An 18,783-nucleotide genomic window follows, 5' to 3' on the forward strand; every position below is an offset into this window, starting at 1 on the left:
TTTCTGCTGCAAAAAGTATAATTCCTTTAATAAACATAACACATCAAAAGAAGTCAGTAGCCAGGGTAGAGCATACTAAGTCGTTGGGTGTACATATACATGAGAATCGTAATGGGAAAATTCATATTTTTGATCTCCTAAAGCGACTACGTTCAGCAACTTTTGCAGTCAGAATAATTGCCAATTTTGAGGATATATAAATTAGTAAGATAACATACTTTGCATACTTCCACTCTCTGATGTCATACAGAATAATATACTGGGGAAACTCAACACTTAGGCAAAAGGTATTCACTGCTCAAAAGGTTAGGAATTCTTACAACTGCTTCACAGTTCATTTACTCAGTAACGAATTTTTTTCTCAACAGCATGGATCAGTTTAAAACCAACAGCGACATTCATGATTACAATACCAGAAAGATGAAAGACCTACACTATCCTTTGTTTAACTTATCTTTCGCAAAGAAAGGGGTAAAATATGCTGCTATAAAAATTACCAGATGAAATAAAATATCTGACAGACAGCAGTAATAGTTTCAAAAACAAATTGAAATCATACCTCCTTGACAACTCCTTCTATACCATAGGTGAATTCTTGAATATGAGTAAATAAATCTCTAGGTATAATACATGCATTTTGTGCCATTTAAGGGAATGGGATAGATAATAGAAATATTTAGGCATAACACTATAATGTAAAAAAAAAAAATTGTTTCCTGTGCGTATTTTTTGTGCATTTGACACGTTCCACATCATACCGGTTTTTCCGTGCTATTCATCAATGGAACACGAAACTACCTAACTAACTAACTAACCAACTTGGAGCAGGAGAGGCATCACAGGACATTTTAATTTCTGCTGTCTATATTTTTACAAATAAATTCATAAAATCTTGTCAGTATGACCAGAAAGGATACAGGATTCACATTCATAGCAGTGGAAGTTCAAAAACATACCAAAATAAATTTTCTTTACATGTGAAATTTCATCATTTTTTCTCTTACTATTGGTTGGATTTGTTGCTATACGTACACTTTTCTTCATAAGTAAGAGAGATTCTTGGATGAGTTTTGCACTGCATACAAACCATACTTCCAGCTGCATGACACTCTAGAATTTATGTAATTAATGAAATAATGAATGAGCTGTTACATTTTAAACTTCATGTTTACAAAGAACTCAAATTTTATTGGTGATTACCTCAATTTTTACTGCAGTTTTTAATACATGTGGAAAATCCTGGGGTTACATACACCTGTAAGTGTGATTTGTATGCTGTGCACAATTCATCGAAGGATCTCTCTTACTTATGAAGGAAAGTGTACTTACAACAACAAATGCAGCCAATAGAGAGCGAAAAAAATGATGAAATTTCACATGTAAAAAAAATTATTTTCTTATGTTTTTGAGCTTCCACTACTATGACTGTGAATCCTGAATCCTTCCTGGTCATGCTGACAAAAATTTATCAATTTATTTGTAAAAGTATAGACAGTGGAAACTAAAATGTCCTATGGTTCCTGCTTCAAGTCGGCCCATTTGCCGTCCTACCCACCTTAAGTAGACACGTTTTTTTAGTATAGTTTCACGCTTATGTTGTGAAGCATCGTTCACTGCTGAAATCCCATTTGTTACTCTCAGTGCAAGAAGTGGCTTGCAGGCCAGGTTCCACTTTTTGCAGATCAGTGCAAAAAGAGTGGGCCACTGCTAGGATTCCCTTCTCGCAATACAGAGTGAATAGTGGTGATTCTGAGCTGAGAGTGCATACAGTATCTACATCTACATCTACATCCATACTCCGCAAGCCACCTGAAGGTGTGTGGCGGAGGGTACTTCGAGTACCTCTATCGGTTCTCGTATCGTTCGTGCAAAGAAAGATTGTTGGTATGCCTCTGTGTGGGCTCTAATCTCTCTGATTTTATCGTCACGGTCTTATCGCGAGATATACGTAGGATGGAGCAATATACTGCTTGACTCCTTCGTGAAGGAATGTTCTCGAAACTTCAACAAAAGCCCGTACCGAGCTACTGAGCGTCTCTCTTGCAGAGTGTTCCACTAGAGTTTATCTATCATCTCCGAAACGCTTTCGCGATTACTAAATGATCCTCTAACGAAGCGTGCTGCTCTCCTTTGGAACTTCTCTATCTCTTCTATCAACCCTATCTGGTAAGGATCCCACACCGGTGAGCAGTATTCAAGCAGTGGGCGAACAAGTGTACTGTGACCTACTTCCTTTGTTTTCGGACTGCATTTCCTTAGGATTCTTCCAATGAATCTCAGTCTGGCATCTGCTTTACCGACAATTAGTGTTATATCGTCATTCCATTTTAAATCACTCCTAATGCCTACTCTCAGATAATTTATGGAATTAACTGCTTCCAGTTGCTGACCTGCTATATTGTAGCTAAATGATAAAGGATCTTTTTTTCTATGTATTCGCAGCACATTACACTTGTCTACATTGAGATTCAATTGCCATTCCCTGCACCATGCGTCAATTCGCTGCAGATCCTCCTGCATTTCAGTACAATTTTCCATTGTTACAACCTCTCGATACACCACAGCATCACCCGCAAAAAGCCTCAGTGAACTTCCGATGTCATCCACAAGGTCCTTTACGTATATTTTGAATAGCAACGGTCCTACGACACTCCTCTGCGGCACACCTGAAATCACTCTTACTTCGGAAGACTTCTCTCCATTGAGAATGACATGCTGCGTTCTGTTATCTAGGAACTCTTCAATCCAATCACACACTTGGTCTGATAGTCCATATGCTCTTACTTTGATACAGTTCCCCACAGTCGTTTAATGAACAAATGCCTTGCGGAAGTCAAGAAACACGGCATCTACCTGGGAACCCGTGTCTATGGCCCTCTGAGTCTCGTGGACGAATAGCGCGAGATGGGTTTCACACGACCGTCTTTTTCGAAACCCGTGCCGATTCCAACAGAGTAGATTTCTAGTCTCCGGAAAAGTCAATATACTCAAACATAATACGTGTTACAAAATTCTACAACTGATCGACGTTCGAGATATAGTTCTATAGTTCTGCACATCTGTTCGATGTCCTTTCTTGAAAACGAGGATGACCTGTGCCCTTTTCCAATCATTTGGAACGATACGCTCTTCTAGAGACGTACGGTACACCGCTGCAAGAAGGGGGATAAGTTCCTTCGCGTACTCTGTGTAAAATCGAACTGGTATCCCATCAGGTCCAGCGGCCTTTCCTCTTTTGAGCGATTTTAATTGATTCTCTATCCCTCTGTCGTCTATTTCGATATCTACCATTTTGTCATCTGTGCGACAATCTAGAGAAGGAACTATACAAAGCAGTCTTCCTCTGTGAAACAGCTTTGGAAAAAGACATTTAGTATTTCGGCCTTTAGTCTGTCATCCTCTGTTTCAGTACCATTTCGCTCACAGAGTGGCTGGACAATTTGTTTTGATCCATCTACCGATTTGACATAGGACCAGAATTTCTTAGGATTTTCTGCCAAGTCAGTACATAGAGCTTTACTTTCGAATTCATTGAACGCCTCTCGCATAGCCCTCCTCACACTACATTTCGCTTCGCGTAATTTTTTTTTCTTTTTGTCTGCAAGGCTTTGGCTATGTTTATGTTTGCTGTGAAGTTTCCTTTGCTTCCGCAGCAGTTTTCTAACTCGGTTGTTGTACCACGGTGGCCCTTTTCCATCTCTTACGATCTTGCTTGGCACATACTCATCTAACGCATATTGTACGATGGTTTTGAACTTTGTCCACTGATCCTCAACACTATCTGTACTTGAGACAAAACTTTTGTGTTGAGCCGTCAGGTACTCTGAAATCTGCTTTTTGTCACTTTTGCTAAACAGAAAAATCTTCCTACCTTTCTTAATATTTCTATTTACGGCTGAAATTATCGATGTAGTAACCGTTTTATGATCGCTGATTCCCTGTTCTGCGTTAACTGCTTCAAATAGTTCGGATCTGTTTGTCACCAGAAGGTCTAATATAATATCGCCACGAGTCGTTCTCTGTTTAACTGTTCAAGGTAGTTTTCAGATAAAGCACTTAAAAAAATTTCACTGGGTTCTTTGTCCCTGCCACCCATTATAAACATCTGAGTCTCCCAGCTATATCTGGTAAATTAAAATCTCCACCCAGAACTATAATATGGTGGGGAAATCAACTCGAAATATTTTCCAAATTTTCCTTCAGGTGCTCTGCCACAACAGCTGCTGAGCCAGGGGGCCTATAGAGACATCGAATTACAATGTTTGAGCCTGCTTTAACCGTGATCTTCACCCAAATTATTTCTTATTTCGGATCTCCGTCAATTTCCTTCGATACTATTGCACTTTTTATCGCTATAAACACGCCTACGCCTTCACTATCCAGCCTGTCTCTGCGGTATACATTCCAATCTGAGTTTAGAATTCATTACTGTTTACATCTGGTTTCAGCCAACTTTCCGTCCCTAGTACTATGTGGGCATTGTGGGCGTTTATTAATGATAGCAGTTCTGGGACTTTTCTATAGACGCTCCTGCAGTCTACTATTACCACATTAATATCGTCATTCTCTGTTGCGTTTTGCCTACTACTACCTTGCCGCGGCTCAGGAGGCGTCTTGTCGGGCCTAGGGTGGGAATTCTCTAACCTAAAAAACCCACATGTGCACTCCACACGTACTCTGATACCCTGGTAGCCGCTTCCTGCGTGTAGTGCACGCCTGAGCTATTTAGGCCACTGTTTGTTACATAAATACAAAGGTGTTTTTCAGTGACAGTGCGTATGTTCACATTTCCGTCTCTCGTTTTGGGTGGAAGTTGGAACAGATTGGCTAGTATCCATTGGCGTGGTTAGACCTAGGATTTCCTATAGGGCGGTAGTGTGGTGGAAGAAGGTAGAACAGCGGGTTGCTGCTAAAGAGCTTGCTAAGGTGCAGAGATTGGCCTACTTAGCCATAACGGGCGGAATTAGCAGCACACCAACCGCTGGAATGGAAGCCATGTTGGACATGCCTCCACTTAACCTTTGGGTTAAGATGGAGGCAGCAGCTGGGGCATACAGACTTAGAACTGGCCAAAACTGGGTCTCATTTGGATATCCAGAATCACACACTAATATAGTGACTGAGGTAAATATAGGTAGGTCTGGGGAAATGCGCACTGACTATATAATAACTACTATCTGCTTCGAAAAGCCTTACAACATAATAATTGGAAGTAGGGAGCAGTGGGAGAAAAAAAAAATGGGTTCAAATGGCTCTGAGCACTATGCGACTTAACTTCTGTGGTCATCAGTCGCCTAGAACTTAGAACTAATTAAACCTAACTAACCTAACGACATCACACACATCCATGCCCGAGTCAGGATTCGAACCTGCGACCGTAGCGGTCGCTCAGTTCCAGACTGTAGCACCCAGAACCGCACGGCCATGCCGGCCGGCTGGGAGAAAACAGTTCGACACCGTATGGGGAAGATCCTTTGGTTTACCGATTGGTCGAAAACAGACCAAGGCATTGGGGCAGGGTTGTATGGGGTTTTGCCAAGACTGGAGAGCAGCTTCTCTCTAGGGAAACTGGTCTCTGTATTCCAAGCCGAAATTACTGCAATCAGGGCATGTGTGGAGGACAGTATGCTTAGGTGCTACAAGGACTGCAGCATGTACATCTATTCAGACACCCAGGCAGCCCTGGAAATCATTGGCAGCTCCTGCAACGAGATCATTTGAATGGTATACATCAGAACATAAGATTTACTGTGGAGATGGAGAAGGATGGAAAGTTACCCTTCTTAGATGAGCTGGTGGAGCGAAAATCAGATGGATGTCTCGGACATTCTGTGTACAGAAAACCGACGCATACAGATTTATATTTAAACGTGTGTAGTTTTCACCAACCAGTTCAGAAGAGAGCTATGCTGAATACCTTGGTACACAGAGCAAGGACTATTTCGGACAGGGATCACCTCGGCTCCGAGATTAACCCTCTGACGATGGTATTCATAAAAAATGGATATTCCGATCGTGATATCAGATCTACTCTGGTGAAGAAACCTAGGAAGGACGCTGTTCAAACAGATCAAGAGGACCAACACATCGCGTGGCTACTATTCTGCGGTGCAACGACCAGCAAGATAGGCAGAGTCCTGAGCCGGCAGAGAATCAGACCAGTCTTCAGGCCACCCAGGAAGATTAAAGACATGCTGCGACCTGTGAAAGATAATCTTGGCCTGAGAGTACCGGGAATTTACAGCATTCCTTGCGAGTATGGGAAAAATTATGTGGGCCAGTCTATAAGAACTGTTGCCGATCGCTGTGTCGAACATCAGCGTCACCTGAAATACAGGTATCTTGAAAAATGAGCGGTGGCTGAGTACAGCTTGTTAAATAAACATAAGATTTTATTCGATGAAACAAGACTAGTTGCTCACGCTTCAAACTACTGGGACTCTGTCATCAGGGAAGCAGTTGCAATTAGACTCTGTGAAAATAATTTCAACAGAGACTCCGGTTATGCACTCAGCAATGCATGGAAGCGCGCAATTGATAAAGAAGGAGTGCAGAGGGACAATTCTTACATTCCTCGCAGTTCTCCACCTGTTCCGATAAATGGCGCTGCAAGCAACGCTGGATAAAGCGCACAAACAAAATCTATGGATATAAAGGCCGCCACCTCGGTACGCGCCGTTTTCACCGTGACGTCATCCAGCCAATGAGAAGCCGTCCACTGCTTATAAAAGCGGAAGCCTCACTGGTCCACGACAGTCAGTTTTACCTCTGACGAAGATGATGGAGGTAGTCATCGAAAGCTTGGGATTTTATCCAAATTTGATGCGGCAAGTAAACCGAGAACTTTTTATGCGAGATCTAAGATTGTTGCAGATTGCCACAAGGCTCTGGTGAAGCTGGGGGAAGCAAAAGGGTGTACCTAGTGTGGGTCACTGGCCACTCAGGGATCTGTGGCAATGAACAAGCCGATAGGTTGGCTAGGATGGGGCCAAGAACTCCATTTATTGGACTGGAACCTGTCTTGACAATCACCAAGGGTATGATCAAATTATAACTACGGAACTGGCTTAGGAAACAGCAAGTAGGATATTGGACCGAGGTCCATAAACAAAAACATGGTAACTTAATGATGCCCAAGCCATGTTTTAAAAGAAGCTCTGTAATCTTGGGACTGAACAGGAAAGAGATCAAACTCATGACTGGGCTGATGACCAGCCATGGTAACTTCAAAAAACACCTACACACAATGGGTATAATGGAAGAGGACCCTAAATGTAGGATCTGTGATGAGGGTGAAGAAACTGCATCACACCTAATCTTCGAATGCTTGGCATTGGAGAGTAAAAGATACAGAATCTTCGGGACAGCTAGACCTGAAGAAATTGTGTGTAACAAAAAACTGGTAGAGGGACTCCTTGCACTATTTAAGGGCACTGGTTGGCTTTACTAGATATACAGGGAGCGATACCGCACAATAAACCTAGTTTTGGTGCGGGCAGTGGTGGGTTAGACCTAAATTGTTTGAGCTCTCCTGTTAAAATCAAATCAAATCAACCAATCCATTGGCGTTATGAAGCTATGGTCGCAGCATTTTAGGGGGTGTGCCGTGTTTACGTACCGACTGGCGGAAGCGCTTTCCACACACATCGCAGGCATGTGGGCGGTCATCGGCGTGGATGGTGAGGTGGACCTTGAGGTGGCCCAGCCTGGCGAAGGTGGCGCCGCACGCTCGGCAGGCGAACGGCCGGATCTGGCTGACGGGCGGCAGCTCCGCCCGCCGGGGCCCCGCCTCCCCGGCCACGCCCTCGGCCCCGCCCTCACCCCCACCACGATCCTCGCAGCCGCGGTCGGTCACGTGCCGGCTCAGGCCAACCGCGTCTGGAAACACGTCGCCACACAGCTCGCAGATGGACGCCGGGGCCGGGACACCGGTCTCGTGGCTGAACACGTGCTTCGTGATGCAGTACTTCGAGAAGAAAGTCTTCTCGCAGTGTGCACAGCTGAACCTTTCGACGACCCTCGTCTCATTTCCGCGAGGGACGTCATTTCTGAGAGGATCACTCGCACATTCTGTCACAAACGGATCACTTTCGTCCCAGTCTCGCCTCGATGATCCCGGTGTCCCGCACTGCTCTGGGTAGATTACGTCTGGATGGAGACTGGATGTTGTCCGGTCAGTGCAGTCTGTCTCGTGGTTCACTTCTAGTAACCTGAAACTGCCAGAAGAGTACACACTTTGTAAGTAAACATGTACTCGAGAAACAAGGCACACAGTGAGGTGTAGAGCCAAAAAATCAAACACAGAGTGGAGAGAGACACCCTCACAGTAATTGAGTAGGGCACAGGACACTGTAGCGAGTAAAATTTTCCAAATAAACGATGAGCAAACATGGTTCAAATGGCTCTGAGCACTATGTGACTTAACTTCTGAGGTCATCAGTCCCCTAGAATTTGGAACTACTTAAACCTAACTAGTCTAAGGACATCACACAAATCCATGCCCGGTGCAGGATGCGCCCCTGCGAGCATACCGCTTGCGCCGTATCAGACTATAGCGCCTAGAACCGCTCGGCCACCCTGGCCGGTAGTGCAAAGGTTTCTAGCCTGAGATAGTTACCATAATAATTCGCACAAAAAGCACCACTTACGAGGGCCACTCCAAAACAAATGCACACTATTTTTTTTTTAAATCCATCTTTTATTCTACATGCTTGAAAGTTTTACCATGTGCAGATACATCCTTTAGGAACAATATTTTCATTTCTCCCAGTAATTTCCATCCCTCTCAACTGCCTTACGCCATCTTGGAACCAGCGCCTGTATACCCATACCATAAAATTCAGCCGCAACCTGTTGGAGCCACTGTTTGGCAGCTTGCACCAGGGAGTCGTCATCTTCAAACCTTGTTCCACGAAGAGAGTATTTCAGTTTCCCAAAGAGATGACAGTCTCACGGAGCCAGGTCAGGACTGTAAGGTGGATGTTTCAGTGTTGTCCATCCGAGTTTTGTGATCGCTTCCACAGTTTTTCGACTGACATGTGGCCGTGCATTATCGCGTAACAGTAAAACACCCTGCTTTTGCCCATATCGCTAAACACGACTCAGGTGAGCTTCAAGTTTCTTCAGTGTCATCACCTATGCATCAGAATTTATGGTGGTTCCACTTGGCACGATGTCCACAAGCAAGAGCCCATTGGAATCGAAACCCATAACTTTTCCAGCAGAAGGTGTGGTTTTGATTTTTTTTTTTCCCCTCAGGTGAATTTGCATGATGTCACTCCACTGATTGCATCTTCGACTATGGTGAAAAATGTAGGAGCCATGTTTCATCTTCTGTCACAATTCTTCCAAGAAATTCATCTCCATCATTCTCATACTGTTCCAAAAGTTCGCTGCATACCGTTTTTCTTGTTTCTTTGTGAGCCACTGTCGAGATCCTGGGAACCCACCTGGCACAAACCCTTTTTAACGCCAACACTTTCAGTAATCTGCAAACACTTCCTTCACCTATCCCAACGTAGAGCGACAATTCGTTCACTGTGATGCGTCTGTCAGCAGTCACCAATTCGTTAACACTCTGCATATTGTCTGGAGTGCGTGCAGTACGAGGCCTGCCGCTGCGAGGACAATCCTCAACATTGCCCTGCCTGCTTTCATCACGTAACCTGCTTCCCCACCGACTAACTGTACTGCGATCGACAGCAGCATCTCCGTACACCTTTTTCAACCTCTTGTGGACGTTTCCCACTGCTGCGTTTTCACAGCACAGGAATTCTATGACAGCACGTTGCTTCTGACGAATGTCAAGGGTAGCAGCCATCTTGAAGACATGCTGTGACGGCGCCACTCACTGGAACAGGTTGAACTAAGTTTGAAAACAAGCGGGAAGGATGTATCTACACACTGTAAAACTTTCACACATGCAGAATGAAAACTGTACTTTTACAAAAATGGTGCGCATGTCTTTTGTAGCAAAATGGCAAATATCCAGAGAATCAAGAACCGTGCTGTGATTGAATATCTTCATTTGAAGGGGATAACAGTCAAGGAAATTGCGGAGGTGATGCGGAACACACTTAAGGACAGCGGTCCGTATTATGCAGCAGTGAAAAACTGGGTGTCCGACTTCATACGTGGAAGAACGAGTGTGGAAGATGCGCAAAGGAGCGGAAGGCCTGTCACCGTTGTCACAGATGAAACAGTGACTGCAGTTCACGATATGACTTTGCAGGGCCGTCGAACAATGTTGCAGCACATTGAAACCACATTTGGAATCTCCCATGCGCGTGCTCATGACATTGTTGTTGATATTTGGGGAATGGCGATAGTTTCATATTGGTGGGTCCCAAAAGACTTGAATGTAGACCAGAGATGGGAGAGTGTGCAGTGTTGTGAAGAAACAGTCCGCCAAGTTGTAGCTGATGAAGATGGCTTTCTTGCTAGGTATGTGACAATAGACGAAACATCTGAGGCAAAACAGCAGTCGTAACGATGGAAACAACCTTCATCTCCCCCCCGAACAAATTCCAGGTGAAAAATCAACCGGTAAGCTTACTTGCAAAAGGGCGTAACTATCAATGCATCATACTATTGCCCCCTCCTACACCATTTGAGGGAAGAGATAAAGAAAAAGAAGACGCGGAAAATTGGCGCGCGGATTTCTTTTGCATGTCCGCAGCTCGTGGTCGAGCGGTAGCGTTCTCGCTTCCCGCGCCCGGGTTCCCGAGTTCGATTCCCGGCGGGGTCAGGGTTTTTCTCTGCTTCGTGATGACTGGGTGTTGTGTGATGTCCTTAGGTTAATTACGTTTAAGTAGTTCTAAGTTCTAGGGGACTGATGACCATAGATGTTAAGTCCCATAGAGCCATTTGAACCATTTTTGAAGTTCTTTTGCTTTAGGACAACGCACCGGCGTACAAAGCCCTGGCAACACTGGAAACAGCGTAACTGTTGGTTCGAATTATTACGTCATCCGCCATATTCTCCAGATTTCCCTCCACCAAACCTACAAAAAGATCTTGAAGGACGAATATTTGACAATGATGGTGCAGTGATTGATGCTGTGAACGCTCGGTTGGACTTGAAATCGAAGACCTTTCATTTGAATGGTTTGCAGAAGATATCTGAGCGTACCCACAAGTGCATTAGTGTACACGGGTATTATGTTGAAAAATAAATTGGTATTGTGAAATTTCTGTCATTCTTTATTTGTTAGGCTAGAAACTTTTCGACCCTCCCCATCGTATTTAAAATTATTTGCACCAGCTGATAATCTGTCATGCTAAAGACTACACTTACTAATTAGATAAGCTGTAGCCAATAGTTTCAATTGGGTTGTCAAGACTTTAAAACCTTTTTTATTTCATTTTACATACCTAATGCTGCAGAACCAGCCTGAGGAGCAAATCTCCATGGTCATGGAACGAGTAAGCACGTCAAATTAACATAATAAAAGTTAATAATAGATAAAATAAAGTTAAAACGAATCTTATGCAGGCAACAAGCTGATGCATATACACTAGCATAATCAACACTGTGACACAGTGAGTGGCTTAATTTTATTTGAGCAACTAAAAATGTTGAAATGTGTGTGAAATCTTATGGGAATAAACTGCTAAGGTCATCAGTCCCTAACCTTACACACTACTTAATTATCCTAAGGACAAACGCACACACCCATGCCCAAGGGAGGACACGAACCTCCGCCGGGACGGGCCACACCATTGAGCAATTCCCCACCAGAGTAGGAGCAATAATCCATGAGCAAACCCTTTAAGATTGGACATGAAAGTGTGAGTAGTACAGAATTGTTTTAATTCTTGAGGTAGCTTATCGAAACTGGATGCAGATACTGCACGCCATTATGCATGAGAGTCAAATAGGTGCAATCCAAATGCATATTGGATTTCTGCTTACCAGTAACTAAATGAAAGCTAATAATTCTTGGGAATACGCTCATATTATTAAGAACAATTGATATTAAAGAAAATAAATATTGAGAAACAAAGTTCAGAATTCCCACATTCCTGAACAGAGCTCAACAGGAGGTTTGCTCACATGGCCCATTTTGAGCTAAAAGTACCTTTTGTAAATGGTATGAGTTGTCCCATACTATAATAACATATGTCATAAGAAAAATAGACTGTCATATTGGAATATCACTTATTGCATATACTGTTCTAAAGGAAAATGTAGTAGCATTCAGTTCTCAAAAAATTGTCCAAATGTGGGTGAAATCTTATGGGACTTAACTGCTAAGGTCATCAGTCCCTAAGCTTACACACTACTTAACGTAAATCATCCTAAGGGCAAACGCACACATCCATGCCTGAGGGAGGACTTGAACCTCTGCCAGGATCAGCCGCACAGTCCCATTCAGTTCTCGAAGAAGCTCCAAAACATGGGCTTTCCAAGGCAGCTTACCATCTGTCTCAGGGGTAGTCAACATTTTTACTTTTGTATCTGCATTAGTAGTAAAATTTTGTAACCACCCACCATTTCTACAGTAATGGTGAATTAGAAAATAGGGATGTAGCTTTAACGTATAAAATTTAAAAAGTACAGTTACGACAAGTTAAAGCATATAGTAATAATTACTTACCAAATACATATTGTCAAAATTTTATGAAAACAGAATGAAAGAGTTTTTAAAACACCTGCCATCTACTGCTCACTGTGCAAGCTGGTTTGCCCACTAGAGGGCAGCAGGGACCAGGTTGACTACCACTGATCTATCTCAAGACTGTGGAATTTGGACACCTCAGACTCACCAATCACACACCCATTCTGTGTAAAAAAATGGCAGTTTTAGTTTTACTTGAATTGTGGCTTAGAACCTCCCTTCCACAGCTTTGAGAGGACCTTTCTCCTGCTTCGCTAACGTCCTCGTTTAATATCTCCATATCAGGACACTACACGCAAAGGTCTTTACAAATATTATCTTAAGAGTGGAAGCTGATGTTATATTTTACTAGAAGTTTCTGCTTATTTCGGAAGACGCTCGTCATCAGTGCTATTCTTCTCTACATTTCCTTAAGACATTCACATTCTCTACAATGCTACAAAGATGATTAAATTCTGTTAATTTCTCTAGCTTCTCACTGCCTATTTTTATATCAGTTTTACTTGTACCAACACATTCCTCTTCTTGGTATTAATTTTATGTTTTACTTTTGTCATCTCTTGATTTAGGACCTTAAGCATTTTATTTCCTTATTTTCCTGAGTTTGCCACTTTTGCAATGTCATCAGCAAATCTGATGCTGTGAACATCAATATCATTAATTTTGATTTCAGGTGTCTTGTCCTGCACTGTTTTTACTGAATCCTAGCGGAACATATTAAATAAGTGAGGCAATAAAAAGCACCCCTGTGTTATCCCCCTTCTGATTTTTACTTATTTCTTGTTACCATTATTATACAGTTCAGTACTTTAACTTTTGTACATACTCAAAATTAAACGCTTCACCTTCCAGTCAACTTCTACTTTCGCATTACTTTAAATAATAACTTCCAATCAACCATATCAATGCTTTTTTGAGTTAGGAACTGCTATATACGTTTTCGTGTTTATTTCTATTTTCTTTCGAAAATTTGATGTGGTGACAATATTGGTTCTCTCATCCCTTTCCCTGTTCTAAAGTCAAACTGATTGTTGGCTAAGTTCCAATCTATTTTCTTGTTAATCCTCTCTTTAACTACTGACTAATGTTTTAAATGCATTTGACAGGAAGGCTAGTACAATTTTTTCCATTTGGCCAATTGCATAATGCAATACTTCTGCCTTTATAAGAAGTCAGGTTGCATCAAGCCCTCTTCATAACATTTGCATGCCACAATAAACAATTTGCTTTTGATGTTACTTTTCTGTAGGAGATCTGCAAGGTAGTCACCTATACCCACTGCTTTAATTTATTTTAAGCTATTTAGTGGAGGGAAGAGGTCTTCTTTCGTTCTTGGTGGTACCTTATTGTTTGTACCAATTAGTTTTTCATCTGAAGTATACTTATCTAAACTTCGAATTTCAGCACCACTTTGCAGGTCTTTAGTAGACACTTTCCAACTGCCACTTACAGTTTCAATGTCACATAGCGGTTTTGCATTTTTATCTCTCACTATGTTACTCTTGGTTCTCTGTCTGCATTTAATCTTGGAGTAAGTTTCAGTCTGTTTCCCATACTTAAAATCATCTTTCATTTCTTTAGAACTAGCCGCTTTTTTATCTTTAGATGGCACATTGTTGTTATCTTCTTTTTTTTATTGCTTTAAACTGATGAAGACTTTTTTAGTCTCTTCCTTTTGTTAATCAGTTCTAATTTTTGGGGCCATCAAGACTTCCTAGGTTGTAACTTCCTTTTGCCTAATAAGTCTGTGGCTGCATTTGTAATATCTGACTTCAAAACATCCGAACAGCTTTCTTCCCTTTCTGGTTCCATTATTGCATGCTTGAATTCCTACACAACCTTTGCAGCCTTCAATTTATACACATTTATTTGGATATTTCACTTGCTGTTTCTTACAACAGATACTGCACTTTGCTACAAGTGTGTGGCCACTATCAATACTCAGGGATATGACACCAATGATCACTCGCAGCAAAAACCTGGTATGATCGTATCCTCTATTCTGAGCGATTTCTGAGACAGAATTCATTTAATGCATAATGTTATTTGTTTTCTGTATTTTTCAATGCATTGTCAGGTCTGCACACATGTGCAACTATTAGTAAGCATCGCAACATGCGTTTTATAAAGTATTTATTGAAAAATACGTATTTTTCACACTCCAAGCATTATCATACAATCACATTACGCCTGTTCTAGAGTTTACAACAAATGCTGGAATATCGCACCACCAATTTCAGTGCATTTGTGCACTCTTGGAAGAACACAATTTGCTTGCCGAGGTGGCTCTGGACGTTCCCTGCTCAAGAGCCCATGCTATGAATAACCAGTTCATCTCACATATTCATCTTTTGTTTGTACATATCAGACTTCATCCAACCTCATGCATAAAAATTTAATGGCTTAAGGTCTGCCGATGTTGGTAGCTAGTTCACTGTACTACCACAACCAATCCAGAGATTATGGTAAGCCACATACAGTCACGCCACTACAACAAAAGCAAATGTATATTAGATGTGTTCTATCTCGGCAACCATTCAGAATAGGGCATATACATTTTTTTCTTCAAGTGAGAGTTCCTGTCAATACCCTGCATACTAACCGTTAACTCTAGGTCATCCTGTATCTTAGCACCTGGGTGAACTGTGACTAAATTACAGTTGGTTCCCATTCCCCTGCTTTACTACTACATAATCAATCATATACCATCCCCCGTCACCAGGTGCTTTCCACACGTAATATTTTCTCTTCGGAGCTCCATAAAATGTATCTGTTATTACCATCTCATGTGGTTCGCAAAAATATAATTTATCACCTCTTTGTTCATTCTTCCCAATTCCAAACTTGCCAGCACATTTGTGGTTCTCTTGTATGCCTACTGACAAATTAAAATCTCCCATGAGAATAATATTTTCTTTCATTTTTATCATTTCCTTTAACTTTTCAACAGAGTCCGGACTGTTGGTTCTTCTGACATGTCTGAACTAAAGTCACCATTTCCAGCTGATCCTGTCTCACACAGTCGTAGAATATTCGGTAGCCTCTTTACTTACCCCAGTTTTCGAACATTTAATGGCTTTCACCCATTCCAAGTGCCAATTTTATATCCATATTTTCCATCTTTTTCTGGTCTTCCTGCTCCTTCCCCAACGATTGAGAAGCCTCATCGCTTCTCCTGTCAGGAATCAGGCTCCAAAACTCTGGATCAGTAAGGATACATACATTATTAGATGGGATGCTTTCTGCATTTCCATGGCGTCGATCTTGGTGGCTCATCCGCCTTCAGGGATAGTTTCCCATTCCAAGAGGCGGGGAGGGGGGGAAGAGGGATTTGCCACTATCCTATCCTCCATGCCGAAAGAGGCTGTTGGCACTTCACAGAGGTTGATTCGTTATTTTGGGGGTCATTTGGCTCTCAATTACGTTGGCCATTTGAGGCGTTAGAAGGCATATACACTACTGGCCACTAAAATTGTTCCACCGAGAAGAAATGCAGATGATAAATGGGTATTCATTGGAGAAATATATTATATTACAATTGATATGTGATTACATTTACACGCAGTTTGGGTGCATAAATCCTGAGAAATCAGTACCCAGAACAACCACATCAGGGCGTAATAACGGCCTTGATACGCATGGGCATTGAGTCAAACAGAGCTCGGATGGCGTGTACAAGTACAGCTGCCCATGCAGCTTCAATAAGATACCACAGTTCATCAAGAGTAGTGACTGGCGTATTGTGACGAGCCAGTTGCTCGGCCACCCTTGACCAGACGTTTTCAATTGTTGAGAGATCTGGAGAATGTGCTGGCCAGGGCAGCAGTCGAACATTTTCTGTATCCAGAAAAGCCCGTACAGGACCTGCAACATGCGGTCGTGCATTATCCTGCTGAAATGTAGGGTTTCGCAGGGATCAAATGAAGGGTAGAGCTACGGGTCGTAAGACATCCGAAATGTAACGTCACTGTTCAAAGTGCCGTCAATGCAAACAAGAGGTGACCGAGACGTGTAAACAATGGCACTCCATACCATCACGCCGGGTGATACGCCAGTATGGCGATAACGAATACACACTTCCAATGTGCGTTCACCGCGATGTCGCCAAACACGGATGCAGCCATCACGATGCTATAAACAGAACCTGTATTCATCCGAAAAAATAGCGTTTTGCCATTCGTGAACCCAGGTTCGTCGTCGAGCACACCATCGCAGGCGCTCCTGTCTGTGATGCAGTGTCAAGGGTAACCGCAGCCGTGGTCTCCGAGCTGATAGTCCATTCTGCTGCAAACGTCGTCGAACTGTTCGTGCAGATGGTCGTTGTCTTGCAAATGTCCCCATCTGTTGAATCAGGGATCGAGACGTGGCTGCACGATTCGGTGCAGCCGTGCGGATAAGATGCCTGTCATCTCGACTGCTAGTGATACGAGGCCGTTGGGATCCAGCACGGCGTTCCGTATTACCCTCCTGAACCCACCGATTCCATATTCTGCTAACAGTTATTGGATCTCGACCAACGCGAGCAGCAATGTCGCGACACGATAAACCGCAATGGCGATAAGCTACAATCCGACCATAATCAAAGTCGGAAACGTGACGGTACGATGTCTCCTCCCTACACGAGGCATCACAACAACGTTTCACCAGGCAACGCCGGTCAACTGCTGTTTGTGTACGAGAAATCGGTTGAAAACTTTCCTGATGTCAGCACGTTGTAGGTGTCGCCACCGGCTCCAACCTTGTGTGAATGCTCTGAAAAGTTAATCATTTCCATATCACAGTATCTTCTTCCTGTAGGTTTAATTTCGCGTCTGTAGCACATCATCTTCGTGGTGTAGCAATTTTCAATGGCCAGTAGTGTATATAGGGTGACGCAGCTACCCCTAGCTCTGTCGTTCTATTCAACATCCAAACGTTATAGGTGGCGTTTACAAAGTATGCATGATATTTTTCACATTTTCTTGTTCTCTGCGTGCAAACTATCAGTGTTACAGAAAAATGAACACGGCCTTTTTGTAGCAAATGTAATGTTGTCAAATTTTGTACTGGGATATATTTCCGCTGGAGTCATAGCTTTCGAGTTATTCAAGAAAGACGTACAAAAGTGAGCTTAAATGCCCCTCCACCCCCAGGCTCATCCCTCACCAGACAGGTTTTGTCATATGTTGTTCATGGCAGGACCGCCTACCGCTGTACAAAAATTTCCGACTAAACGAATTATTTCCAATATTCGGCCTTTTTTGGTCTCTATTGATCGGGCTATTACGCCACCAGCATAGTCGACTACTTCGTTAGCATGATTAATTTAAACGTGCCTGTGAAAGCAATGAACGAAAAACGACTTTTGTGAACGTTACGCTAAAAATAATACGCTAACAATTCGAACCACAGTAGTTTTGCAGTCAGGAGGCCTAACGAATACAACGATGTTGTTATTTATTTCATGCTGTCAAAACTCACAAAACTGTTAGCTAAAATTTATACAAAAGTCAATTTTACAATGTGCAAGTGCTCTCATGTAAGCCAGTGGCGCAATAAGGACGTTCAATGAAGACCAAAAAAAAGTAGAACGTGGAAAATAATCCGTGCAAACGCAAATATTTGTACAGCGGTAGGGGGAACTGCCATGAGCAATATACTACAAATCCTGATCTTTGCGGACTGAGTATGGGCGTGCGTTTGAAGATCTCTTTTTTACACTTATCTTGAAGAAATGCAGATGATAAATGGGTATTCATTGGAGAAATATATTATATTACAATTGATATGTGATTACATTTACACGCAGTTTGGGTGCATAAATCCTGAGAAATCAGTACCCAGAACAACCACATCAGGCCGTAATAACGGCCTTGATACGCATGGGCATTGAGTCAAACAGAGCTCGGATGGCGTGTACAAGTACAGCTGCCCATGCAGCTTCAATAAGATACCACAGTTCATCAAGAATAGTGACTGGCGTATTGTGACGAGCCAGTTGCTCGGCCACCCTTGACCAGACGGTGACTAGCGATAACACACCCTAGTACAAATTTATAACTGCATTTTTTTTATTAACAGTTTGCGCGTACAGAGTGGAAGAATATTGAAATTTCGAGGGTGGTTCATGAAGGCGACCTATGTATATATAAAAAGTGATCCAACACTGACACCTTAGGCACAC

At 42.6% G+C, this 18,783-nt stretch overlaps 1 protein-coding gene across 3 annotated transcripts in view; it reads right to left on the reverse strand.

Annotated features, from left to right (window-relative positions):
- Positions 1-18,783, reverse strand: part of LOC124720393 (zinc finger protein 70-like) — a 280,865-nt gene that overhangs the window by 20,462 nt on the left and 241,620 nt on the right. For all 3 annotated transcript variants that reach the window (XM_047245735.1, XM_047245734.1, XM_047245733.1), the window contains one exon: positions 7,619-8,216. In XM_047245735.1, the coding sequence (XP_047101691.1) occupies positions 7,619-8,216 (598 nt within the window). The remainder of the gene's footprint in view (positions 1-7,618; positions 8,217-18,783) is intronic.

The sequence above is a fragment of the Schistocerca piceifrons genome, chromosome 11 (genome assembly GCF_021461385.2).
Source record: "Schistocerca piceifrons isolate TAMUIC-IGC-003096 chromosome 11, iqSchPice1.1, whole genome shotgun sequence".
Taxonomy (NCBI): domain Eukaryota; kingdom Metazoa; phylum Arthropoda; class Insecta; order Orthoptera; family Acrididae; genus Schistocerca; species Schistocerca piceifrons.